Raw genomic sequence first — 27,687 nt, forward strand, 5'->3', positions numbered from 1 at the left:
TAGTCAGCTGTAGTACGTATCAAACAAGGAATTTTTCTTCAAAGTAGTTTTATTATTTATGAAGTTGTCTTGCCTGTAAAGGGGCAGAGATGGGACAGGGCGAAAAAAAAAACAATATTTCCACTGTTGTCAGTCCAAAAGTTTTCACCAGTTTAAGTCTTGAGTTCAGCTTCACATGTGAAACGGTCTTTACTTTACATAATAAAATGCAGAAAAACTTTCTCTCAAATTAGACTGAAACTTCTCCTATGAGATGTTTCTGTCTTCTCACTGCTTTTCTAAAAGATCTGGGTAAAAATAAGGATGTGTTAATTAAATGTCAGGAGGTGGGAATGTTTGAGATTTTGTCACACAAGTAACACTACCGTCCTTACTCCTTAATCCAGCTGTGACAAGGACATTTTAGTTTGCAGAGGGATGGAAGGACAGTTGCTGGGTCGGATGAGTCTGGACCTGAATGGCTGCAACACACACAAAGATACTGGTAAAGCCATTTCTCAATATTTAGAATGAAGTTTATAATTCACAAAACCCTCCTACCACAAACACTTCTGTTTACACAAGGTAAAGAAATTGGTAGATTTTTTTTGCGGATGCACACTTATTTAGTTTCATACTGACAATAACATGAAACAGTAACATGAAAATTACTCAATGAAACAGTTGACCTCCTGTAAAAGCACAAGACTCCTATTAAATAAACCAGATATTTGAAAAAAGGTCCAGACACTCAAGACTTCAGTTAAAAAATGCTGTTAATAAATATACCGCATCTTTTTTCTTGATAATATTTTACTCTCGGGAGACTTTAAACACAACTAGGTTTGTGTCTGAGATGTGTTTTACCTTGGGCGGGTCCAATGTAGAACTGCTGCGGTGCTCCCTGTTGGGGTGGGGGGCCGTGTTGAGGGTTGGAGCAAGTCCCCTGCTGAGGGTGTGCGTAATGCAGCATCACAGGTGGGGGACCATGACCGGCAGAGTGGTGAGGTCCTGCCATACCAGCTGTGACATGAGCCTGCAGAGGAAAAATTAGATTAGCTATATAAATGTAAGGCAAATTTAAAAATTTTCTGAAAAAAGCATGAGCCAATACAGTGAATAAAATAATATTTTTGTCAGAGAGCGGATTTTTCTTGGTGTGTTTTATTCCCCAACTGTGGAAAAGTACTAAATTCTAAAGATACTGTTACTACAGTGTTTAAAAGGCCTCCTCACAGTCTTTGAACAAATGCAATCCCACAAATTAATTAAATAACCTCAAACATCGTCATTCACAGATTACTTTGTGAAAATTGTCCAAAAGGCCACGTAAACACAATGAGCTGACCTGACAAAAAGAGTTTCACTCAAAGCTCATGTAAAAAAACGGATGAAATTTACTTTAAAATGTATGTATTTATTTAGAGAATAGTAACTGCAGAAATTTTATTTTAGCCTGAAAAAAATATATGTAGGAGTGGCTAGTATCAGAGATTATGTAATTTTATTTAATAATTTTAAGACAGAGTTAAATACTATCATAGATAATAAAACTGTTTATGGCTAAACTAATACGTAATACACTCACTTGTGTGAATTGGCTGATTGAAGGGAAGCCATGGGGCAGCGGTTGGTGGGTGGGAAGACCATATCCCTGCATGGTGTAGGAGGCCTGGGGGGAGCTGTGGCCAGGGGGCAGGTTAGGAGGGGTTGGAGCTGCGAGACCTCCAGAGTGGAACATAGACTGAGGCTGAGGACCACCCTGATTTGACTAAGAGGGAAAACAAGAAAACACTGAATAAATACCATCACAGTTATCAAGGTGATTTTAAGTTCAACACTTATCAACAGGTAAATGTGTTTTGCTTGCAAAGTGCTGGCAGACAGCAAAAAGACACCTCTTTGGTGTTTAAAGAAGTGCGTCAATAGTGGCACTTACCTGAGTGTGTCCTGGACTGGGTGCAGTGTGCTGGGGTGGAGGTTGATTCCCAGTGGGAGTGCTGGAGGGCTGAGGGGGATGGATGGAGCCTGAGTGGTGAGAAAATGACTGAGGGGCTAAAAGGAATGACAAAAAATGAATAGTAAAGGGAATAGAAAATTAGGATTTTGTAATTTCACCAAAGCTTGAGACAATTGTTGTTTCCTCTGCTTTGATTATAACAGCAACTCATAACTAAAACGGAACAGAATTTCTATTCAAGCCTTTACATCTTTCAGTAATTTAAGGGAATCCAAAGTTGTTACCCCTGAAATTACAAGCAATAACTTTCCAATCTGAGCAGATTTAAATGATAAATTATGCAAAATTATTACAGAACAATTTCATTGACCTATGAATGTCTTTGATTATTCCTTGTAATGGAATCCTGCTGTAATTTTCATAGAAGATTTATAATCGTACTGTCTGCTTACCATACATAGTTTGCTGTGGTCCCTGTGGGCCTTCAGCTTGGCCAGGGTACTGGGGGTCGGGCGGGGCCATTGGCTGAGGAGGGGCCCCAGATGTCAACATCCTTGTACCCCCTTGCAGCATTGAGTAAACAGGCTGGAGATAACAAACGACATAAGAGGGACTTTTTAGAAAACATTAATTAACCTCTGATAGAATTAAAAAGAAGAAACACACACATACACTTAAATTAACACCAATCTGCCAAAAGTTTAAGACTGGTGGTCTTAATAATGTCACAGAGGACCAGGGTCAGCATGGACACTAAGCAGTCTGCAGCTGCACAGCCCCATATATAGCAGAATGTGATAGACTGTGTGCAGAGGTGGTCGAATTACAATCAAGCAGATTATCTACATTTTACCTAAAGTACCAAAATCCCATTAAGAAAACTATGCATTTTAAAAAAATAATGATTTTAGAATTTCATGTACAGTAAGCAATTAAAAAAAAAAAAAATCACTTTTGTTAAAGGTGGAGCTGACTTCAACCACTTTATGCGCTGACAGTTCAATAAACCATAAGAATACATCATTATAAGTTCATCATATTTTATAAAGACCTATAATATTTTATATTAAAACCACCAAGTGGTATTATGTTTGTGGCAGATCAGTGTATATGAGTAAAACAAATACATCTCAGAAAAAGCATTGATGACCTGCAGTTGTACCTGGCCATGGTAGTGTGGGGGCATCGCCTGGATTAACTGACCATACTGCAGGTAAGACTGTTGGTAAGGTGAAGCAACCAGTGGGGGTCCTGCTGCTGAGGCTGTGGCTGAGATCATGGGGGAGGCGTGGTGCTCTGGACGGGGCCCTACCACTGTCCCTGCAAAACCACAACAACTTCACTTTTCATGCTTGACATAAAACTCATGCTGGGACATTCTAATCCTCAGGAATGTAAAATAAGACTAATAAGTCATCCTTATGAATTTTGCAAATTGAGAAGAGCTACAATAGTAAATATTTTCACTATAATTTGCAAATTAAAGTCTCAATAATTTAAAATTGAGTCGTGTTTTTTTTATTATCTTTTTATTATTGTCTCTTATTTGTTTACATATTTTCAAACTGTCAAAGAAGATTGACAAAAAAAATAAAACTGGCACAAAACAAATATATAAATGTATGCACAGTACGTACCTTTGGCTCTGGGGTATTTGCCCTGGTTAATAGTTGACATGGTGTACTGAAACATTTGTGTAGCCTGAGAAGACATTAAAGCAGTTTCATGTTTTTATTCTTTACTTCCATCTGATTTTATATTATGTTCTATATGACAGACAACGTATTCAAACCTGGATAGTGTGTCCTTGGATGGAGAAGGGGGTGGTGTAAGACAGGTAGTGTCCAGATGGGCTACTGTAGATGGATGGCCCACCTGGAGGAGGCAGGACAACAGAAGGTGTGGGAGGAGTTGGTCGAGGCGGGGTGGGGGCCAACGCAGGCTTCTGTCACATCAAAAAGAAAAAAATAAATCAGATTTTAAATAATCTAAAAGTCTGTTATTGACATTGAAAGTGAAATATTAACCGTGTGTCATTATTGTTGAAGAGGCAAAAACCTCTTATATAGATAAGAGACTGTGGCTTTTACTGGGGTAACAATTCATGACACGTAATGAAATTGGTATGTATGTTTGTGAGTTTGAACAAACTAACCAATACTGAATTTCCTTTTATGGGAAGAAATTCTTTTGCATTCGGATTCAGCGTTGAGTTTTTCACTTGCCTGAAATATAGAAAATATCAGTTAGCCCAAAATACATAAAATACACAAAAAGCCCCAAAAGGTCAACATTTTATTACGTAACAGGTCCCTTCATGATGTAGGCACTAACTCCAAACATTATATGATTAGATATAGATGCATGATCTTCATTTCCACTCCCACAATTTGCCCATGAGGGGAGGTAGAACCACTTAGGACTTATTGATGCCCCTCTCTGCTCAACTAATCATGAGATCTGTCAATGTGTAGAAAGTTGTGTTGATTCTCATTGTATTTATAACATGTCTGTGCATTTAGATCTGATTGAGTCTCAACTCAGGCAGGAGGGAAGCATTTTGTATAAATAATAATATTAGCGATAATAAAAGTAATTACTTGTTAGCTGTAATGACAGCCTCTGCTCGTTCACTGCTCTCTGCACAAGACTCCTCGTTGCTGCCGAGGATCTGGGTAGTTCCACGATGCACCACCTCGAACCCTGAGGACTGGGGGGCACTTGGTGTAGTAGGAGTCTGGGCAGCAGGGGATGTAGTGGGGAGAGCTGCCTCTGTAGTTTGTTGCAGATTTGAAGAGGCGGTGGCAAGTTTAGTTGACCCGGGGGAGGATGAAGAGGACGCATCAGCGGGTGGTGTTGAGATGTGCTGAGGCGGATCTGCAGAGGCTGGGCTTACTGAACTAGATGAGCTGGGCTGCAGCTGAGAGAAAGAGAAGATGACCTGTGAAAAACTACAGTAAGACAATATCTAAAATTTTACCACCTTTTCAAATGTTTACTTTTTACTTTGTTGTTAGTAAGAGTTCATCTCTGTCCTCAATGATTTCACATAAGGCAGCACAGCTTCAACACTTAAAAGTCTACTTGTTTTATTTTTACACAATGGGAAGTCAAAGTTCGGAAACACCTACACACTTTTATTTTTCTATCATCTTTAGTTAGTTTTAACTATTGTAGTTTAACTATTGTTTTTTTATCAGGGGGTCTAGTGGCTCAGTGGTAGAGCATTGGGTTGGGATTCAGAAGGCAGCAGGTTTGAATCCCACCCCACCAGGTGTGGCCCCACCCAACCACCAAGGGCAAATTTGGTGCCGGTCCCAAGCCCACACAAAAATAAGAGGGTGGTGGCAGGAAGAACATCCGTTATAAAAACAAATGCCAAATCAATGTGGTGAACACGCTCTTCTGTGGTGACCCCTGAAGGGACAAGCCGAAAGCTGTTGAAACGTAACTTCATCAAAAAAGTATTAAAGCAGTAAATCTTACACAACTGGGAACAACGCTTTTCAGTTACCGTCTTGCTGAAAAAGAAAGTTTTGAAATGGCATGCTGCTCCAGTATGGAGTGGTTTCCAAGCTGATTGAGGAGGCCTTGCATACGATGCGGTTAACCCACCTTTCATTGCCAAAGCATCTCTAGATTTTTCCACCTCTATGCTTCACTGATAGTATTAGGCAGGTATCTATCGTCTTTTTCTGAGCTCTGCTTCTGACACATTCTTCACTTTGATCCAAACACCTCAACCTTTAAATACTCAGTCCACAAGACTTTGTTCTAGTTGTCTAAAGTCCACTGCAATCTTTTCTTATAATTTGCCAACATTTGTAGGGTTTTTTTTTTCTTGGCAACTCTGCCCATGAGGGCAGCTGACCCTTGGACAGATGTATACTTAGGCTATACACTGCATCTTTTGTCAGGATTGGATCCAGTTGCAGCATGTCTCTTGAGACTGTAGTATACACCTTTTAAAGTAATCTTTATTTCTTGGCTTTATCTTGTAGAGAATACCCGTCTTTTCTAAGTAAAGCTGTTTTTGTTTGGCCATTTTTTGTTTTCATTTACAATGAAAATCACTCATTTACTCACTTTAATTTAATCACACATTTAGAAAAATACAAGATCAAAGTCTGAGTTGAAATTAAAAAAAATGTTTTTCTCTCTAGGGACCATTTCACACAAAAAAAAAAACTATCTATTTAAGGACCAAAAGTACCTCCTAACTGTCCTAAAAACACAAAACAAAGACAAACTCTTTATCTATGTATTACCCTAAATTCCTTGCCAAACTTGCGGAGCTCCTCCAGCTGTGATATCTGCTGGACCGATGGAGCTGGGAAAGACAAACAGAGATAGAGGTTACAACATTACATACATACATACAACATACAACTGCTCTTTAGGTGTGTAAAAGGTAAAAACAAGCAACAAGTCGTGAACCTCTTTAAGTACACAAGTCATTTTACCTTTGCTGCTCTTGCCATCCTGTGGACTGGACAGACTTTCGGTCCGCTCTTTAGCTGCTGTGCTGAGGATTTCATTCACTGTGGACGACCAAGAAAAAACTTAAACCCAGCTGTGAAGACACTTGTTGGGAGAGTTGGACATTTGATAAGTCTAATCCAACTACCAGCGTCATGAATTTTAAACTTTTGAATAATCTTTTCCTTACCTGAAAGCCAAATACTCACAATCTCATATTTCCTTAACATGCAGTATGTAGTGTTTTTCTAAACTTGAAAATATACAATGTTTTGCAGGTCTAGTTACTTATTGGGCTCCTACATGTTTCACAAATTTGAATATTTAATTTGTTTCCTTTTTTATATTTTTAATTATTGCAATTTTTTTATCTCTCTTGGTTGTGGAAAATTCACTTAACAAAACAAGCAAATTAACTGTTTTTGTTGACATCAAATAAAACCAAAAGTACAAGAGGTATGAAGGATTTATAGATACATGAGATACCATCTCTTTGCCCCATGACTGCGCTGTAACACTATCCATACGTGCAGTTTTTTCAGAATATTTTATAATTCCAAACCTGAAATCTTAAAAAGTATCTCACCATCGATAGGGAAGAGTGGGGTGGGGCCAGAGGGTTTGGTGGTAGTTGTGGTTGTTGTCGTGACAATGGAAGGGGTGGGATCCAGATAGGCAGGGCCAACCAGGGAGAGGTCCGGGGAAGAGGTCTCTGGTTTTGGAGCACGAGGGACTGATGGGTGGTCAGAGGGATCAACAAAGAAAAAAAGAGAGATGAAGTTGATGAGTGCAAAGATATGATAAAAAAGGTCCATCTCCATGAGGAAGAACACGTGAATGTGGCTCGGTTCAATTTATTAGGCCAAACACCAGGGCAGAAAAACATACATCCTTGGAGATGGCACAGAGAGGAGCACAATGAGAGGTAGTGAATCAAATAAGTTTGTTTTTATCAAAATGTCACATGGAAAAAATAAGTGTAACCCCATGTGTTCAAACACCAACTAGCACAGAGTGGTCTACTATGAATTCACCTGTGTTTGGATTTACCTGCAGGTGAGGACTGGGAGTTTGGAGTTCGCAGATGTCTGTTGCTCTGAAGTCTCTGGGATTTAGGAGACGTTCTAGAGGCAACTGAAGGAGAGACACAAGAAATCAGAACTATTAAAGCAACACACACACACACTTTTTCTCAGACATTAACAGCAAACAGGGGGTAATAGGATAAAGACATTTACATATCAATGATCCAGTCACATAATTTTGCCTAATAAAGTTTGCTCTTAACACTCCCGACACTGTTTCCATCATAATCGTTTTGGCCACACAAAACAGGTAAATTTCACCAGATGAATTCTGGTCCGACAGCAGATTCAAGACCACTTGGCTGTGTACAGACCGCATTTCACTGACATGTCTCTTACCCTCCAATTACTTTTGCTGAATTGTTTGAGTGAGAGAACTTAAGACTTTATCAATAATACTGATTTGTAAAGTTTTGGTCAACTCCACCTGTGAGCCAGAACAAAACTTGTGTGGATCTGAATGTCCTATATCATTTAACTGCACTAGATATAAACACTCTCCACACTTTGACAATAGTTGGTTCTGCACTTCTTTCAGCCCTTAACCCTCTCCATACCTCCATTAACAGATGTTGTGTCAGCCAGCGCCTGTGGATGTGAGAGCGAGTGTGGGAGAATGGGATTGTTGCAGGGAGGGCTGCTAACGGCAGGCGGGCTGCTCTGAGTTTGGTGAGGAGAGTAGGCAGTTCTGAGAGAAAGGGGGCTGCTCCTATCGGAGGGAGGCTTGGGTGACGAGGAGCCGGGTGGCAGGTGTCTGGAGGTTGTTGGTGCAGCAGTTCGACTGGAGGATCCACCCCTCAAGCTGCCAGCAGACCGGCCGATCTCTCGAGCCCTCTGTGGGAGTGGAATGTATTTACCTTCCCTGGAAAACCAGATTGAGGAAAAGGCAATGTGAGAATTCTTGAAAGCTGATCAGACAGTATGCAGAGCTGGCACACAAACAGCAGAGCAGATGGGATTTTATAATGAACCCTGACCAGAAAGGTAAAAAATTTACCAATGCACAACTATTAAACAAGCTTTTGTTCTTGAGTTCTGCTTTGCATTTAGTTTAAAAGGCACATAGGTCCTTTAGATCTCTGCATTTCCCCTGTTTCTTCAGTCAGCAGGAAAATCATCAATAAATGACCAGTGAGCCAGGTCCAAGCCACAAAGGACACAGAAAAACAGAATCACCACCATGTTTGACACATGAGGTGGTTATAAGAAGTGGATATTAGTCCCCTCCTTCCTCTTTCTATCACGTTGTTATGGTTGATTTTAGTTTCATCAGTCCGTCAAGTTTATCCTCTAAGGTTATGTTTTTGTAGGCAATTTAAGCAGTCAATAGGGTCAGTATGAGGACTCTGCTTTGAAGAACTGCTGCCTAATATGTTCAAACTCTTGACAGGTGGCAAAGTAACAAGATAATCAATTTTATTCATTAGTCATGTCAGTGGGTTTAATGTTTAATGTGGATTGGTGCAAATTTCTACCAACTCTACCTGAAAAGGTGCATGTTTGTAAGAGGATTTAAAGGATACTTATCTACCTCAGAGTAAGTAATTAAGATACAACATTACTACTCCGTTTTTAAAAGCTGTGGTCTATGCTTGTGATCACTGAGAAAAGACATGTCGACTCAGGGTACTCTTACCTGCTGGCAGAAGAGAATCCAGGGCTAGACCGGTCATCCCTCTCTCGGACCACTGAGCTGTATTTGTCCTCCTCACTCCTTCCCTCATCGTTCTCTAAAGACACCCGCCGGCGGTACTGTGTGCTGCTCTCAATCTCGCTGGCTAACCGAGCAGCTCGTGCTTCACGCTGACGATAAACTTCGGAGTTCCCCCTCTCCAAAGGCACACTGGGAGACAAGACAGAAGACAACAGATATGACCCCAAAAATAGCTGATAATCAGGAAAGGTTGCATTGAGAGTAAGCATTTTTCAACTGAATGACTCAACTGTGACTTTAGAGCAGTGATTGGTTCCAAAAAGGGAAAGACTCACGTGTACATAGAGAGGGTGGAGTCATAGGTGGACTTGATGCCGTATGCCTCTTCATTAAACTTAAACATTTCGTTGGCATCCCAGCCGTTAGACTAAAAGAGAAAAATTTAACATGAAAACATTTAAGAGACAGCTGTCCTCCCTCCACCACCATTGATTTTATTTTATTTTTTTTTTTACATGATGTAATAGTTTTATACGGATCAATTTCAATATGACTTTACTTGTCAGTGCCCCCTGCTGGACAAGCTAAGAAAGGGAGACACAGGTTTTCAGTTACCTCAAACATATCTCACATTATACTTCTAACATATCCTAATTATTGTATGACATAAACTGACAAATCATTTACCAGCCCAGCCAATATTCAACTAAAAACAAAATAACCAGACTCCCAGAGCCAGACATCTCCTCTCTTCAGAGTTTGCTGTGTGTGTTGCTGTGTGAGTGCTTGTGTGAGTTTCCTCACTGTGTCAGATTCCAACTCAAAGTTTTCTCCATTTCCATCGGCATCCCACCTCTGCAGCACCTTCTCTCTGTGCTCACCATTCAGCCGAGACGAGCTGATGGCTGAGTCAGTGAACACATCTGTACGTACACAAGCACATTAGCATATAACAGAGAAAATAGATCCTTATGAGGCAAATATAATTGTTTCCTGTAATCTATATCTCATGCCAAATCATGAACATCTTAAAGCACAGTGGTATATGTGCTAAATACTAAAACATTTACCTCTCACTGCAAAGTTGAGGTCAACATCCCGGCAGGTCATGGTGACCATGTCAGCAGGGCTGAAGATCATGGTGTCAGTGATATCCTCTATTTTGGGCAAAGAGGACTGGTTTCTTCTTCCTCCTCCTCCTCCTCCTCCTCCTCCCTCACCTCCTCCTCCTCCTCCATCCCCATTGCTGCATTTATGGACTGCATCCACTGCCAGCTCACACTGGATGTAGACAGCAGACAAATCACAGTGGCTTGATCGTTTAATGCAGCCTAGAGGATATATGAAACACTTGTGACAGCAATGTGCCAACGTGTGAAATATTTAGAGATCGGACCAGTGTTTTGTAAAGAGCATTTTTACCTGTGAGCTCAGAGTCTTGAATACTCCCTCATACACAGTACCATTTTTTACTCTCACATCACAGGTTGAACCCTGGAAGTAGCAATGAGAAAGCTTCAATCTTTTTGTAAATGTTACATTTGCCAAAATCAGCCAAAATTGGAAGGCGGACGGAGAGCGCAGTACTCACCACGACTGCGGTGAGAAAATGAAGCATCCGGGCATTGTTGTAGACACCTTCAAATACCTGCAAAGACAGGATATGTGAGTATGATCTACAGTGAAATGTCCAGTTTGTTTTGTTTAGTTTTTTACAAAACTGCTAAGATATTTAATTTCAATACCCTAATAGACTTATTTTGCCTAGCACCACACTTCCTGACAGAAGAACACAATATTGACTTGTGCAATGAGAGCTTTTATATTTATATATAAAATGTTTAATCATAATTGCGAGTTTTGTCAATGTTTTTGTTACAACGTGTTTAAAAAAGTAAAAACCAAAAAATAAAAAAGGACATTAAAGACATGGACATTATTCTTTTTTACCATATAAAAAAATAACATTTACCAACACTATGTTGTATATTACAAGCTCTTTATATAGAGATCCATTTAAATTTGTTGACATTTACATAAATTAATAATAATTCATTAGCTAGTGTGTATAACCTTTCTTTCCCAATGCCAAACATTTTCCCAACCTTTTATAGTTTAGATGTCAGACTTTTCTTTGTGTTACAAAAAAATCCAATGATTTTGAATAAAGGTTTTTAATTGTAATAAAGTACTCAAATACTGATGCTGCAACTTTAATTTAAGGATCATTGCCAAGTAAATTATTAAATTTGATGGTTTTGGCAGGATCCAGTTGTTTTTTTTTTATGTCATCCCTTGTTTACATCATATCTACAAGCATTGCCTTTAAGGACATTTAATACATACACTCTCTCTCTCTCCCTTTCCCTCACTCACACACAAACACACAGGGCGTTTTTTGTTAGGAGAGAGAACTGCTGAAAACCGGGAAGTTTGTAGAGAAATCTCTTCCTTATTATTATCCCTGACCGCAAAAATCACTCTCACTACGGAAAATAGAAGCATACACAATTGTAATAAATTATTCACCACAGCTATTAACAATTACAGCTGAGTGTCCTAATAGACACAGTAAGAAGTGTCTACTTACTAAGCTCCGCACAGGAGCTGACTGAGACTGAGATGGTGGTTTCATTGTGTTCCTGGTCCTGCAAAGGTTGAAAACACCATAGTTAGCAAAGAGCTAAAGGTATCAGCTGCTCCTTCAGTGAGAACAATAAACACAAGCTTCTCAGGGGGAACACTGCCACCTTTGTAGCTAACGGGCAACCTAAAAGTCGACATGGCACACTTTGGTCAAAATGTAATTAATGAAGGTTATATAAACTTTTTCTCTTGATGATAAAATAAAATAAACTATCTGATGTTGTCAATGTTGTATAGAACAGTAAAATTAGCTAGCTCAGTAAGCTAACGCAACTAGCTTAGCGCAGACGACGAATTTTACCAACAGAGACGCAGACGATCCGCTAGATATGTCTTTGACATCGCATTAGAAATTGACAGATGAGAAGATCTTAGCATGTTACTTATACTTTTTAGTCATGTGCATCCCTCTTATGCCAGTCTCGTCGCTTCAGTGAAAAGCCACAAGGTTTGACAGGCCAAACACGATACACTGCTGAAAAACAACAAAAACATAGCACCGGGTGTGTTCGATTTGTAAAAACCCGGCAACTGCTGTGCATGTGGTACGGGTCATATTCTCGGCGTAGGACTGGTTCCAGTTATCGATTCTGGTAAAATACAATAATCTGTGATTGGATGGGATTTTATTACCTTTAGAAGTCATCGTTTTGAGTAATGTAGTCAGTCGGACGTTTTCAACTTAGTCGCATATGAGTAATAAGTCGGGAGCAGCCAACTTAGTTACATATTAATAATACGTCGAAAGCTAACGGGCTCTACCGGCTTTTCTAACAAACGCACCGTTGCAATCCCCACCTGCTGACCGGCTTATAAAGCCTGATTGGACAAGATCCTGCCAATCAGTCATGACCTTTTAGCTTATTGGTTTATTCTACGGTTCATCATACATTTTACAGTATAAGTAGGTCGATGTTTATTTTGGGTTTTCAAATAAAGGAAGACCTTAAAATTAAATGCAACAAATTTAAGCTAAACTAAATTCAGTTTACCCCATATATTATTTCAAAAAAACTTTTAACTTATAACCGGAAGCAACTTTTGACACGTGAACCACAAAACTACAAAATTGTTTGTGGTGCATATTTTCTAGAGCTCGAATTGCCATCAAATAACTTACTTGCCCTTGAAAATAGGAGCTTTAACAAAATAAAATAACATTAGAACTTAGTATCTTTTAATTTTAAGCTTGCATTTCTAATGTTAAGCTTGCATTTCTAGTCTGCTTTGTCAAAATTCACACAAGATGGGCGTGAAATGTAATTGAAAGCTCTAGAAAAGTAAGTACGCTTTATAATAAATATTAATATTTTAACAAAAATTTTTTGTTTCATAATTTTTTACATACACCAACCATTATCCATTTAATGTACGGAAACCAACCTTCAACACTGTAAGGTCACATATTTTTTTAAAAACTGTCAAATTAATGTACTTAGAAGAACACGAATACATTCTCACTTTTTAAGAACAGTTCCCGTTTTCATCAGCTGGCCAGCAGGGAGAAACTGATAGAATGCATCTAAAACGCTCAATCTTTCTATTTTCACAGAATTACTTTATAAACAATTGCAACACCAACATAAAAGTAAGTTATTTCTTTCTTAATTGTCTTGTGTATGTCAATAATTGTAGAAAAAAAGTAAGTTTTATGAAGTCTAAGTTGAAATATTGAAAGTGTGTTTTGTCCTGACATTAGTCCAGATATAGTTTTCAGAGGACTAAAAAGCCAACGTCATAAATAAATGATGTTTAAAATGATTTAAAATAATTCTTTGAAACTATCACTTCATAATTTGTTTAAACCAGTCAATTAAATTAATATTACATGTTATTAAAACTACTGAAAATCTGAATTTTTCCTATTCAAAAGTGGCAAATAAAATTACCACTTAGTATATGTACTCACAAATGAATCACCTGTAAAAATGACCACACAGAGACCGATGTGTTTCACTATATTTATATTATATCATATCATTATCATTAAATTCAATGTAGTACCTGAAACTAACCACATAAGGTGGACAGACAACGCAGCCCACCCTCAACACACGGTCCCAGCAAAGAGAGAAAAGAGACAGAGAAAGGCACAAAGAGTTTTGAAACAGAAAAGGACACAGAAAATGATGGTTGGGGAAAGGTGCATTATAAGTAAAAAAACTGGCAGAAATGACTGGGTAGGTTATGTCGTTCATACAGAAAATGGTTAAGCTCTAAAATGAATGACTGAACAGAGCATGACACAAAAAGCAGGCAGAGGCTGATGATGAAATGACAGACACAGAAAGGCACAAGTAGAAAAAGTACGTATTTTCATTGACATTTTCTGCTAATTGTATACTCTTTTACCCTTGATGAATGGAGAATGAGTTTGAGGAGGAGAAGACAGCATGAAAAAAGCGAGGGTTACTGTAGCCTTGAGAATGAGGCATTATAGCAAATTTTATATATATATATATTTCTTTATCCAAAAAATAAAAAAGGCACAAAGACATTTCAACTCAAGTTGGAACAAGTGTTACATGGAATAAGGATATAAAATAAAAGGTGTCCTAAAATCAAATAAAAGGAATACTATTATTCTGACCGTCATTATTATTTTCATTAATATTATTGTTATTGGTATTATCAATATTTTCTCTCTGAAAGAAAACAAATTTCTCCCAGTTTAGCATTTTGTGTCAGGGAGAAAAAGAGAGACGTATACGAAGTGTGACTGAGGTAAATTTTTCCCACCTGCTGTAGTTCATGTGCCACTTAGACCCAATACATGACATTCTCTATTGTGTTCAGACAACGTCACACCAAACTCTATTTAAACATCTGCTCAAGGTCACCTTCTGTGGCGATAAATCAAAGTACAAAAAACCGCCTCATATTTGGACAGCTGTAAGCAAATGTACTTAATTTATGGTGAAATCCTATTATCAGAGTTGTAATTAATATTCCAAAACTGAATAACTGATTCATTAAGTAATCATTTCAGCAATCTTGGCCGGTAATGACAAATTCTGCTAGAGAAACCTTTACTTGGTGAAATCATTTTACCAGAATATACATTTTCTTTAACAAATGTGTGCCTGGCAATGTGCAAGCTATTAATAGTAGAAACTATATTTTATTTCTTCAGAATAATATATAATTCAGTCTTGTTTTAGTTTTAATTAGTACCTAAAACATTTACCAAATGTTTTATAGATTTATAGTAACCATAAATAAAAACATCAGAGTGATAAAGATGTGAAAATGTATATATGCTGGTGTTGGCAATATAAAAGCTTTTGTAGGTTATGAGAGATGAGCTAATTTATTACTAGAAGTCAGAGACTCATTAACACCCAAAAAGAATCTACCAACATTTATAGCTCCATTAACACCTGAGCAGGAACCCTAAAAGTGGCTGTGTTGGGCAAAATGTCTTATTTTTAATGATGTGCAACTTGTCTATTAAGCCCAGAAAGTAATTTGTTACCAATACTGAATGCATTAGCTAATACTTGAAAAAATACATAAATTAAGTGTTATTGGGAAGTAGTATGTATTAATACAATTAAGCTATTTTCAAATTGTGTCATTTTTGAAGTTTCACTGACATGATGACTGCCAAGTTACTTTCTAAAACAGCAATTCACATCAGCAATTGACATAGCTTCAATTCAAGTGGAGTATCATTGTTCTGCCTACAAAGTCAAACACAGTCCCACAGCTAAACTTGGGACCCAAATACATTCATTTGCCACTGATATGGAACCAATCCTCAAAATCAATTTATCCCCTATTCACAATCTGAAGCTTGCTTAGTTTCTAGCATTTAGGTTGAATAAGCTAATAAGAAGTTAGGACTGTTCAATTGTTCTGTGTCAACTTTAGTGTCATATTGAGTTTTTCATCATTCTTAAACTCTTTTTTTACACTTAGTGTGGAATCTGAATAAAATTCAGAAGCAAATTAATATTGTTGTCTACAGCATTGCATATGAATGGGCTGAAAAACAGCTGTTTATTTGACATGTCATTTCTTTCAGTTGAACTTATCATTTTGCATCTAAAGTGACATATGTGAGCAGGAAATGCTTCATTTACTCACTGTGCATCCCTACCAAGCCATCAGGATCAGCATGGACAGTAAAGCAGTGTTGGTGTAGTGGCCAACAGTTGTACTGCAACTTCCATGTTGAAGCACATTAGCCAAAAAGTATTTTTCCCATGAAATGTATTAAAAATGTGCGGCTATAAAACAATAGGCACATTTTTTTGAGCATCGTTGGAAAAGTCTAGAAGAGCTGTAGGATTTTTTTTATTTTATTCCCATTCATGTGTGAGTGGTGCCAAATAGTGTTAGTGTCAGAGAGTGGTGTTGTCAGAAAAAGTGACTGGATTTGTTTTTTTAAGCTTATTACAGCTTATTTTGGTGATTCTTAGCTGCACATTTTTTTTATATCAGAGAGCTAGCTGATCTGCTAAAGACACAAAAAGCGGGTCAGTGTATATGGGGTCAATTTTCTACCTACAAGAATACTTACATTTTTTTGCAAGCTTTATTTTTCATCTTCAACATAAAACTGAGGACATGTGGCACAGAAGCCATAAACACAAGTAAATCAACATAATGTCATTAGTGTTAGTACTATTATACATTCAATCACATGTTGTGTTTATAGTTGATTCACATTTCATGTCTGTTTGGTGTTCTAGTTACTGATCTACTGTTAATGTTATTGTGATAATTTGCTACAAGTACAAACTTGAATCCAGTATGGTGCTTTTAAATTGAGGTTGCTGTAACGTTGTGTCCGTACCAGTGAGACTGTAACATAGTGGGTCTACTTGTCACAGTAGAAATGTCTGTAGAGTATGTTTGGCCTCTGACGAGCGTGTGCTGTCTTGGCAGGACCACTGTGAGGTATTGGGACTGCTGGCTTCACAGGGCTCAAGATCTCACTACTGTTTACTTGCACAAACAAGCTAGAGCCTGCTGTGAGGCGTACCGAAAAAAAAAAAAAGAAGCTTATCTGACTACAAAAATAAAAAGAAATGTACCGCTAGTTAGTATTGTAAAGCTGCTCTCACCCGTCTCTCCGTCTGTTCCGTTCTCCCTCTCTCTCTCATATAGTGTTAGTACTTTACACCTCCTTTTCCTCCTCCTCTTCTCCTTCACCTTGCTAACAAAATAAAAATACTGGTTATGAATGGCTATGATGTACCGCCTCATCCAATCTCACTTTCACTCCCACACAATGTCGGATGCACACGAAGACACACATACACTCCTCCCCCCCTCCTGGGCTTCCCTTGATCAGAAGAAGGAGTACTGGTTATCGATGGCTCTGGGCACCCTTGTTCCATCCCTTTCTTCTCCCTCCACAGCTTCTAGTTGGCGGAGAGGAGTGTCTCTGTCCCTCTCCTCCCAGTCCTCCACTCCTCCTCCACTACCACCTCCACTGCCTCCACTTCCTCCCCCTGTAGCTGCTATCTGCAACACAGACGCTCCTCCCAACTCCATCTCATTCTCTCTCTCCTGGGGAGGAGTAGGGGGTGGTGGCCGGCCCGGTGGCAGGGGAGGAGGCTGAGGAGGACTACGGGGTCTGCTGGTCAAGTCTGCATGGAGAAGAAACAGATAAGAGAAAAGCAAGAGATAGAAAAAAGAGGGGGAAAAAAGAGAAAAGTGTAAATAAAGGAAGGCAGGGAGAAGAAGGAAAAAAAGGCCAAAAGTGTAAGAAGTAAAGTGACAGCATAGTCGGAGGAAAGAAGGGGAGAGAAAGAGAAAATGACAGTGAGTGGCCAGTTAGGTGGAAGATGTCTGCGGTCATGGAGTCCATGGAAGTCATGGAGGCAGTCCAATTCAAGGAACACAAGCGCACACACAAGCACACACACCAACACACAGATCTGCTGATACATCTATTTTAACACTGCTGACCTTTTATTTTAATGTTGTCATTTACCTATTAATCTTAGCTAAAGTAGGAATGTGGATTCCCATGATGTGTTATAGAGAAGGTGAAGTGCCTTATATGAGAGAAAGAATATTTATTCATTATTAAGGTGATTTATCATGACATTCTATGGTTTTTGCTTAGAAGTAATGCAGTCCAGGACAAAAGCTATAATAAATAAAGAATCAGCATAAATGTTTCAGCAATAAAAATCAGATTTAAATTAACACTAAGAAATTACCTCGTTCACTCACTCACTTTAACCCAAACACTCCCTCTCTCTCAGCCAAGTCCGGTCTCACTTACACACAGTCAGAGATGGGGGTTGATGGAGAGTCAGGATGGCGCGTAGTGATGACATCACAGACTGTAGGCCGACTGCCTGCCCTGTCTCGGCCTGTAAAGGATGAGCCAACGGATACAACAAGACAACAACAGAGAGGTCAGAAATAATGGGTGCATTAAAACAGCAGGCAGATGCAGAAGGCTGCAGGAGAACATAATGTAGGTGAGGGACGTCTATAACCAAAATGTTCTTATGGCATTTATTTTCAAACATGTAATGACTGGCATGTAAAGTAGAGGGACTGAGGAATACAAACACTGTTTGAGATCTAATTATATTTTCAATAGTCGTTTGTTTCTGATTCTGAAAGGACAGAGAAGAGGGGGAGCACAGACAATGAGGGAGACAGAAAAAATGTTGAAAGCACATAGGAAGAGGAAATGGAAAAAAGGTATGGCTGAAATGACCTTTAGAAATGGTAGAGATGATGTAGTATGTATACACCAAAAGTGAAAAAGATGGCCAACAAGCGTTGCAAAATTTAGAGACATCCAATAAATTTCCGGCCTAACAACAATTTTGCAATCCAGAGTTTAACAGGTAATGGATAAGTTAAGACAAACTCTAAATGAGAAGGGAAAAATCCAAGTAAATCTTACTTCTTTTTCTGTGTGCAAAGCAAATACAGAACAACTTATTGCTCATTAAAAACACTTCATGTTTAATTACGCTTTATTTGTTTATTTATTATATTAATTTTATTTAATTTCTGTGTAACAGATAACTAGGTCATCAATTTGCTCTTAGGAATTAGAATGGGCCATGTTTTTAACCTCTCTCAGTGTTTGTTATCATTTCGTTAATATGACTACTTCCATGTTGTAAGTGTTAGAGGTCCAGTGATTAAGGCAATAAATAAAATAAGAAATATAACAAACATAAAATCACCACATATAAAAAGGGGCTTTACATAACATCAGAACATTTGTGTTCTATATGGTGAACAGTGCTTAAATGGCGTCACACATACCTGGCTGGCGAACAGCGGTGGCACCCACAAAGCTGATGAGTGTGACGTCTGAGGCGCCTCCAGACTCCAGGGGGATTGGGTGTACGCGAAAGTGCTCCAACATGTCAAAGATGGACTGGAACCAAAGGTGCTGCACTCGACACTGACCGTCCTCATTCAGGGACAAACGGAGGTGCTATGGGCAACAATGCAAAATTAAGCAATGACTCATTCTATGTAAATAAAAAGCAATTATCTTGTAATTAACAATAAATATTTTTTGTTATACAATATGTAATCTAGCCAATCTACCTAATATTTTCCTTTAACCGAGTGAGAAATCATGTGAGAGATAGCAAAAGAATATAAAGTTAATTCCCGCCTCTTTCTTTAATCCTGGATTTTCTGACAGACCCAGAACTAGAACACCTAGCAAGCAAATATTAAAATTAAGTTTCAAAACAGTTTCTAAAATAGAAGAATTTCCTTGTTTTCTCGGTTTTATATGACACAAACCGAAGCCAGGTCTTTGGCTACGTCATTGTGATGACATTTCCATGGACACTGCAGAGCTCCATTTGCAGACATTACACCATATATTTTAAATGATGACTCAAATGTATTACATTTTGGATCCTAGTTTCCTTGTTTTGTTGAGATCCTTTACTAAGATAGACTCCCAGACTCACCTTGGCCTTGCCCTGGAAGTTAAAAGTGAGGACATATTCTCCACGGCGTGTCTCACTCTGGCGAACCAGAAAGACACCATGGCTCGCAGCACCTCCAGCCAACACCAGTTGAGCAGCTTTAAGGCGGGACAGGGTGCCATGGAACCATTGACACTCACTGAGAGGGTGCTCCACCGCCTCAGCAGACGGTGTCTCAGAGAACAGGAAGGACCCTGAACGAGTAAAAAATATAATGCTTTAGCATGTTAACTTAATACATGTAGCATGACCACACCAAATAAATGTCACTAAAGACAAAAAAAAAAAAAGTAAAAAAAGGTTCTGCAGTACAGCCTGATTAATTATTGATCCAGGCCAATATATCAGAAATGTCAGTTCATTAAATGGGAATTTATTTATTGATGCTATTGCTTGAGTAAATATATTTTCCAGTCTTAATGCTGTCACAAATAAATCGGTATTTAAAAAAATACTGTATCAGTTACGATACTTCATCATCCCCAAACCTTCCTGCTGAAAAAAATAAAACAAAAAAGGCATCCGATTCCAATCATGAATATAGAGTGAAATGCAACACTATAAAGTAATGGCCCACAAAGTTAATCAATCACAGCAAGCCAGTTACAACCAAGTGTGTCTGATGATGGCTAGGATTCACACACCTGTGGCATCTGGTGTCTCAGCAAAAGGTGTGCCCAGACTAGCCCCACCTCCCCCAAGAATCCGGCCATCTGGTTCGTCAAGAGGCGCTCGAGGTGGCAACTCCGGTGGGAGAGGATCCATCAGAGGTGAAGAGCCTCCAATACCTCCGTAACACACTGACGTGTGAGGTAGATAATAAAGAAATTAGAAAGTAAGCTACAGTTGACCCAGATTTTTACATACAACATAACTTTTTTTCCTCACTGTCTGACATTAAAATCAGACTAAACATTTCCTGTTTTAAGTCAGTTAGAATTTTTAGAATTATTTCTATTTGCTAAATTCCAGAACAAAATGCCAGAACAATGAGAGAGGGCAGTGTTTAGAGAATAATTTTCCACGAAGTTGAGGCTTGGGTGCAAATGGGTCTTCCAAATTGACAATGACCTAATCATACTGCAAAATTAGTTACAAAGTGGCTTAAGGACAACAAAGTACATGTTTTGGAGTGGCCATCACAAAGCCCTGATCTTAATCCTATAGAAAATTTGTGGGCAAAGTTGGAAAGGCGTGTGCGAGCAAGGTGGCCTACAAACAAACATTTCAGCAAACCATTGTGAGAAGCTTTTGGAAGGATATCCGAAAAGTTTGACCCAAGTCATGCAGTTCAAAGGCAATGCAAACAAATAATAAGCAAGTGTATGTAAACTTCTGACTTTGAAGAAAGTAATAAAAAACATTCCCTCCCTATCATTATTCTGGTACTTAGCAGATGGAAATCATTTATAAATTCTAACTGACCTAAAACAGAAGGAGTTTAGTATGATTTAATCAGTGAGACAGTCATTGGGTTTTAACTGTATACAGAGGTTAGGAATGAGGTCTGTTTATGTTACAGGGACAAGCCAGGTTTAATTGCTTAAAAGAAGAGGACCAGCGTTCATAGGTGGAGATTTGGAAAAATAAGCAAAAGACACTCATCGATAATGAAAACAAAGTTTCAATTAAACTATAGGTTATTACGTACAGACCAAATACTAAGGCCTGAAGTACATGTGCACGTTGCAAAAATTCCTGGATCCTAGTGTATTTTTTTTTTATTAATTTTAGCAGAATATGGCTGCATATGTATCTATATGGTATTAAGGAACTTTAGTGGTACTAATTAAATAGATCTACTTCATACTATGGCCCTTAGTGGAAACACTGAACTGAAAGACAATTCTGAGGAAACTGTACTTTAATTTTGATTTAATTAATGCAGGAGTGTAAATATTACACTCAAAGATTTTGCATATCACACACATACCTTGTGAAAGACGGTCAACAATCTCAGGAGTCCCGCTGATTTCTAATGGCCCCCCACACACACCTTCAGCATCTTCGTGTTCACTGCGGGACAAAAACTTTTTTAACCTTCTCACATGTCTGCACCTTTATCTTTGTGAAGATGTTCCCAAGCCCCTTTACTTCACTTCCATTATCACAACTAAATGCCTAACCCCAGCCCTACCACTAAGCTGAACTCAATTCTAACCTTAGGTCTTAACCCATAAATAGCCATTTGAAGTTGTGAAAAGACAATGTCATCTAGATGCCAAATGTCACCACAGTCCTGTTCTCAAACTAAGACATAGACACACAATTGGAGATAGACATACAGTACACATGTATATGTTAATGATATTAGAAAAGAAAACATTCAGTAGCTCCCTGTTTAAGAAGCAGTATGTTTTTCCAGCACTTGTGTCCTGGTGTCCTCTTCCTTACCTGAGACAGATGCCATTTCTGATGTCGCTCAGCCAGGCTCTCATCTGTACAGAATCTCGTGTTTCGATCACGTACTGCACCGATCCTTCCAGCTTAGAGGGAATAATACAAAAGGAAGAAAAAAGAGTGACATAGTGGACAATTAGGTGCACTGACTGTAACATGTACGCCAGTCCCTTTTATTTGTATGCTGTAAGTTATTTGTTTCTCACTTGTGACTTGTGACTATGTTCAAAAGGCAGAGTTAAAGCAAAAAGCTGCAATACATGCTCAGTATCAAACTGTTAAATCCCATTAGAGACATGAGGCATGAGCCATTGCATAGAACCATATATTTAAATATACATCCTCTGTTGAAAGTCTTGTCTTTGTGATGCATCAATGGCCACATCGAAGACAAAGAATGTACTATTTTTACTTGTCTGAGAATATATTTTACCTTTGATAAAATAATCAGGAATGATTACCTGCAGCAGAAAAGTGTTCTCCTTATCAGGGACCTCCAGTGCAGTGGTGCTCCTCATATCCATGATTGAGCAGCAAGGGACTGTCAGTCTGGGCTTTGATGACTGGGGAAAAAAAACAAGCAAAATATGGATATTTTTACATTGGATATTTGCACATGCTTTTATGTTTGTTGTAAAACTCTTACTTTGGGTGGAATAAAGAATTCCAGGTAGTACTCTTCTCCCCGCTCACCACCTTCTCTGTCCCTCTCTTTAAGAACTAGACGACATTTGTGCCAGCGTCCTCCTCTCCACGGTATGCCTCCTCCGCTGGCCAGGGGCTGAACTAGACCTGCCTGAGCTACAGCAGATGAGGCAGCACTGTTGTTGTCTGTACCGTGATGCAGCAGGCTGAACGAGAAACCAGAAAAGCCATGGCTCCCACTTAATTCATCATTGGATGAGCTGACGTTTACCCCACCCTCCCGAACCAGCCGGCCCAATTTTCTCTGAGGTATTATGGTAACGGCGGCAGCGCTGCTCGGAGGCAGCGTGGAGGAGGTGGAGTGAGAGCTGGCAATGGTTGGGGTGAGGACAGGAGGAGGGGAACGAGAGAGTCTAAGTTTCTCCAGACGGTGGCTCCACTTCTCCTTCTCACTTCCCTCACCGTTGCTCCGCCGCCTATCCCGTGCAGCCTCTGTTAGAGACAGAGAGGTGGCACTACTTGAGGACGAGGGGGGCAGAGAGGAGGAGGAGGAGTGGGGGAGGGAAAGGGGCATGGAAAGAGAGACAGGCATGGAGGAGGTGGGTGTTGGTGGCTGTGTACCAGAGTTCCTCTTTGACACTGATACAAAGCCAGCATCCTGGACACCCATGGTATAGCTGTAGCTGGAGGGCAGCTGGCTCTGGGCTGAGTCACTGGAGGAGCTTCGCCAGTGTAGGATGCCTCGTACACTCCCCCGAACACTACGACCCACACTCCGCAGTGAAAACCGCTTCTTCAGTTTGTTTTTTGAGGAGTTGGGTGTACTGTTACCTTTGGAGCTGGGTGGAGGAGTGACAGAGGAAGGTGTAATCTGAGAAGTATTCGAGGGGTCTGCATTGTCTACCTCTGTGGACTCTGCCTCCCGCTCTTCTGGTTCAACATCCTTTACTACAGAAGCCACCCCAAGCCAACTGTCCTCCTCTTCTTCAACTGGTGCTTCCCCATTTCCAGGGGTAACCATGGCCCCTCTGTCTTCACGCCTCCCATTGTTTCCTCCAACTGAGGAGCAACATGATGATGAAGAAGATGGAGGCAAAACTTGGCCATGGGAGTAAGAATCTCCAAACCTGTCCCCACTGCGGTTCTCTAAGACTAGACGTGTTGGTGCAGACTTTGATGAGATCCGCGCTGTGTTAGTCGGGGGACATGGAAGGACGGCTCCCCCAGAGGCAGACAAGGGTGAGACTGCTTCTTCTTCCAAGGAAGTAGCATCTGATTGGGGAGCCCAGATCACCATTTCATCCCTCCCAGAAGCATAGGTTGGCGGGAGTGCCCCCTCCAACTCACTCTGAAAGTGACGTACAAAACGGTCAGTGAAGCGGCGGCAGAATGCAGCTGCTGAATCTGGGGAGTAGTGTGGGTTTTCCAGAAGAAAAGCCCGAAAATGGCGTGCAAAGTCACCAGCTGCAACACGGGCATGGAGCTCACAGAATTCGGTCCAGCTCAGGCAAGGCGAGGGGGATGGTGTGGGGGTGTCTGAAAGGGAGGATGCGTGAGCCTGGGGTGGTGGGCTCACCAGAGGTGGAAGAGGGGGTGGTCGAGGTGACAGGGGAAGCAAAGAGGGAGATGGAGGGGATGGAGATGGGGACGGTGACGGAGGTAAAGGAGAGGAGTTTGCCACCCGTGGGCTGGGCGGGGTTAAAAGAGAGCCATTCATCCTCCTGGCAGGCCAGAGGTGTTGATTTCCTTTACGTCTTCTCAAATCACTTTAAAGATACAACAGGAACCTTGAAGCGGTTGCTCAGCTGGGTTAACTGACTTGGGGTAAATACGGCACATTGGTCTAATAATTTACAAATTAGTGTAAATAGCAGTGTTATACTCAGCCCCATCTAAAATGGAGATTTAACAAGACTGCACCAGGCCCATGTAAGATGGGATTTTAAAAAGGCCAAATATCTCCAATTCTAAGCCTTTTGCTACATTATACTGTGTCTTTTAAATACCTATTTGTTTCGACAAAAAAGTATGGGTTTTAGGTGTTTTAAATGGCAGGGTACAGGAGGTTTGAAGGGTGGGACTCTCTAGGTCTGCCCCTTCTTCACCGTTTGCCGTACAACAAGAGAAGCGTGTCCACATCCTGGGGAAAAAAAAAACACACAAACACACATGAACTGTAACTTCACATGCACAATAACAAAAACATGTTTGCACATATAACTTCAAAAATAAAGATCAGACATATAACTACCAGCACAAACAGAGGCAAGGATGTAAATAGAACAGTTTACAGTGGAGTGTGGAGAAGAAATCAGTTCACCCCATCAGTGACACTAGAAAGAAGCAATGCAGATGAAAAAAAGCATCCTTAGATGTGAAACCCTCAATAAAGTCTCCTAGATATGCTGTTAAGACTTTATTCTAAAGAAGTGAGTCCCAACAATTTATTAAATATCTAAACCAGAGAGTGTAAATAATTTAATGAAGTATAAAGCAGCAAGACTGGAGACACAAGAGGGAGTCAATTCATTTAGAACCTTGAAAGAGAGGATTTTTAAATTCGTGCAAAGAATTCAAAGACATTAATACAGGTGTGAATATGATCAAACTTCTTCAATATTGTAGCTACTCTGGCGGATGCATTTAAGACCAAAAAAAGACCAACTTGTATTATTGCTTTCATAGCCACTGTGTTAAAATCATAAATATTAGGTGTCATGAGAGCACTAGAAGACACTTTAGGTGTAAAAAATAAAACGGGGTGGATCGCAGCAGTCCTGTGAAAATAAAACAAGGCAAGTGATATGGTAATATTATAAGTATGTAGCTCAAGAGTATGTGAATGATTAAACTCTATGTGTTTATGTATAACCTCCCCAAGGCCTTAGCCACAACCAGTTCATAACATTTACAAAATGTTACATTATACTTATAATCAACTGTATTTCACAAGGAGACATTGTACTTCTTGCTCCACTAAACATTTAATAGTTAATTTGAAGAACTGTACAAAAAAATAAAGTTGATAAAATATTGAATTTGATTATTGTTTAAACCACAAAATAGCACAATACTCCAACCCAAATAATATTATGTGTTTACGCATCTGTTATAATGGTATAACACTCGCGGAGATGATTTTAGCTGCATAGAGTACTTTTAAGGCTTTCAGTGATTTTGATGATAATATTTCAAATAATAATTATTTCAGCTTTACTTCCGTGCACTTTTGCCTAGTTTAGTGTATAGCAAAGCATCATATTTTAAAAGCTTTTAATATATTTTCTGTCAAATTTTAATTTGTACATTAACTCCAGCCATCAAATGAAAATAGTATAATAAACACTATTTGCCACTTAAATATCGTATAGTAGCAATTGGCTACAATATGAAGACCTGCTGTAAAATACAATTCTATTATTAATTATTTGCCATCTGCCTTTTCAATTTATAATTTGATCTCTCAAATACAAAAAAATACATATCACAACGTTGCTACGACAAAAGTGACAGCTTCACAATCCAAATATATTTCTTTATAATGATTACTATTACACTGAAAAGAAGCTTTTTCATTTGAAAAGCTAGAAGCAGACAGTATTTAGTATTAATTTATACCTTTTGCTTGAAAAAACCTAAAACACATAGTTACCAAAATAGTTGCTGATATTTTCCTGTCAATTAACTAATTGTTTCTGCTCTACTAAAATATATTTATCTAAAGCTAGTTATTCTGAATGAGTACTTTTGTTTACTTTCAGTAATGTATAAGATAATACTGTACTAGTTCTACTACTGTAACAGTGAATGTAATACCAATACTTTAGCTGAGCAATAATAATGTAACACAACAATGGTTATAACAGTCACACTCATACATGCAGTTAGTTTAATAACAATCTCAAGTCACCTAGAGTAGAGTTATACTTACTTTTACCTTGGAAAAATGTGTGAATAAATCTTCCACCACCAATGGTTACTCTCATCTCTTAATTGAACCCAAGTAACATTTTCTGTTTATTTTTAACGTTAGTGAAAGTACTAATTACACAATAAAATCCATTAGGGTAAATAATGTCAACACCTCCTGCATAACTGCCTGAATGTTTAATCATTGCACCATTTTTGCAATGTATTTTAAAAACATTTCTAAGCCAAATAAATATTAGACCTTACCTTATTCGCTAGCATGCTAACATGAACCGACAATGTGAGTCTTGCTCATTCAGCTTTCTTTAAAGACGTGTAACGTTAGCAAGCTAACAATAGCTACCAGGCGTCCACTTACTTATAGACCATTTATTAGCATACTTATTTATGAGTGTTAGTTGGATATATAGTTTTGTTATGTATATTGTAACCTGTTGCTAAGATAATTACATAATGAATCATCCGACAGTAGCAATCGCCAAAGATTCTTGGTAAGCTAAGCTAATCGTTAGCCACTTAGCTAACCTAGCTATTAATAAACCACCTAGCTAGCTATCAATATTTTTCAATACAATGTATGGGGCTTTCTCTACCTGTAAGTCACAGTCCAGTGTTTTCATCCGCGTCTTTGAGTCAAACTGGAACATATTTCATCATCCCTTTGCTTTTTTTATAAAGGTTGTTGTTGCTAAATATGAATAATGCTATGCCTTCCCTAGACCCCGTTCTTCTCGCACTAACCTGACTCTCGCGATAGTTCGTAGGTCGTTGAATGGACTTCCATGACAGCTGTTGTTTAAAAACCGCTGGATTTTGATAAACGATAAGTTACAAAGAGCAAATGAGGGAAGCACACACTTTCTACTCGGACGTCCACCCGACCCTCTCAAAGAAAACAAACTAATCCGACGTTTGACCATCACGTCCCCTGACAGAGTCTCACTTCAGTCAACATGTCTTCCATTCATT

General features: G+C 39.1%; 2 protein-coding genes across 9 annotated transcripts; both read right to left on the minus strand.

The window, feature by feature from the left end:
* Positions 1-31: 31 nt before the first annotated feature.
* atxn2l (ataxin 2-like) lies at positions 32-12,501 on the minus strand. Of its 5 annotated transcripts, none has more exons than XM_067476520.1 (23): positions 12,437-12,501; positions 11,748-11,805; positions 10,749-10,805; positions 10,580-10,651; positions 10,228-10,438; positions 9,962-10,080; positions 9,493-9,584; positions 9,140-9,346; positions 8,061-8,365; positions 7,469-7,552; positions 7,005-7,151; positions 6,403-6,480; positions 6,208-6,269; positions 4,540-4,859; positions 4,095-4,164; positions 3,732-3,884; positions 3,577-3,640; positions 3,090-3,259; positions 2,392-2,524; positions 1,919-2,034; positions 1,568-1,750; positions 847-1,015; positions 32-461 (listed from the first exon to the last, which is right to left on the minus strand). In XM_067476520.1, the coding sequence occupies exons 2-23, from the start codon at positions 11,790-11,792 to the stop codon at positions 403-405; spliced, it is 2,916 nt and encodes a 971-aa protein (XP_067332621.1). In that variant the 5' UTR covers positions 11,793-11,805; positions 12,437-12,501; the 3' UTR covers positions 32-402. The 5 variants fall into 5 exon arrangements, with proteins under 5 accessions (XP_067332621.1, XP_067332622.1, XP_067332620.1 ...); XM_067476521.1 differs by lacking the exon at positions 12,437-12,501 and adding an exon at positions 12,193-12,278 and having other exon boundaries at positions 3,102-3,259; XM_067476519.1 differs by lacking the exon at positions 12,437-12,501 and adding an exon at positions 12,193-12,278.
* A 1,249-nt stretch (positions 12,502-13,750) lies between these two features.
* On the minus strand, positions 13,751-27,472 carry sh2b1 (SH2B adaptor protein 1). Of its 4 annotated transcripts, none has more exons than XM_067476798.1 (10): positions 27,312-27,470; positions 22,790-24,928; positions 22,605-22,706; positions 22,138-22,229; positions 21,677-21,759; positions 20,388-20,543; positions 19,726-19,937; positions 19,058-19,232; positions 18,048-18,138; positions 17,243-17,403 (listed from the first exon to the last, which is right to left on the minus strand). In XM_067476798.1, the coding sequence occupies exons 2-10, from the start codon at positions 24,503-24,505 to the stop codon at positions 17,382-17,384; spliced, it is 2,649 nt and encodes an 882-aa protein (XP_067332899.1). In that variant the 5' UTR covers positions 24,506-24,928; positions 27,312-27,470; the 3' UTR covers positions 17,243-17,381. The 4 variants fall into 4 exon arrangements, 3 of the variants coding, with proteins under 3 accessions (XP_067332898.1, XP_067332899.1, XP_067332900.1); XR_010910778.1 differs by having other exon boundaries at positions 17,263-17,403; positions 17,983-18,138; XM_067476799.1 differs by having other exon boundaries at positions 17,263-17,403; positions 18,000-18,138.
* Between the last annotated feature and the right edge of the window lie 215 nt (positions 27,473-27,687).

The sequence above is a fragment of the Channa argus genome, chromosome 15 (genome assembly GCF_033026475.1).
Source record: "Channa argus isolate prfri chromosome 15, Channa argus male v1.0, whole genome shotgun sequence".
NCBI classification, from domain to species: Eukaryota; Metazoa; Chordata; class Actinopteri; order Anabantiformes; family Channidae; genus Channa; species Channa argus.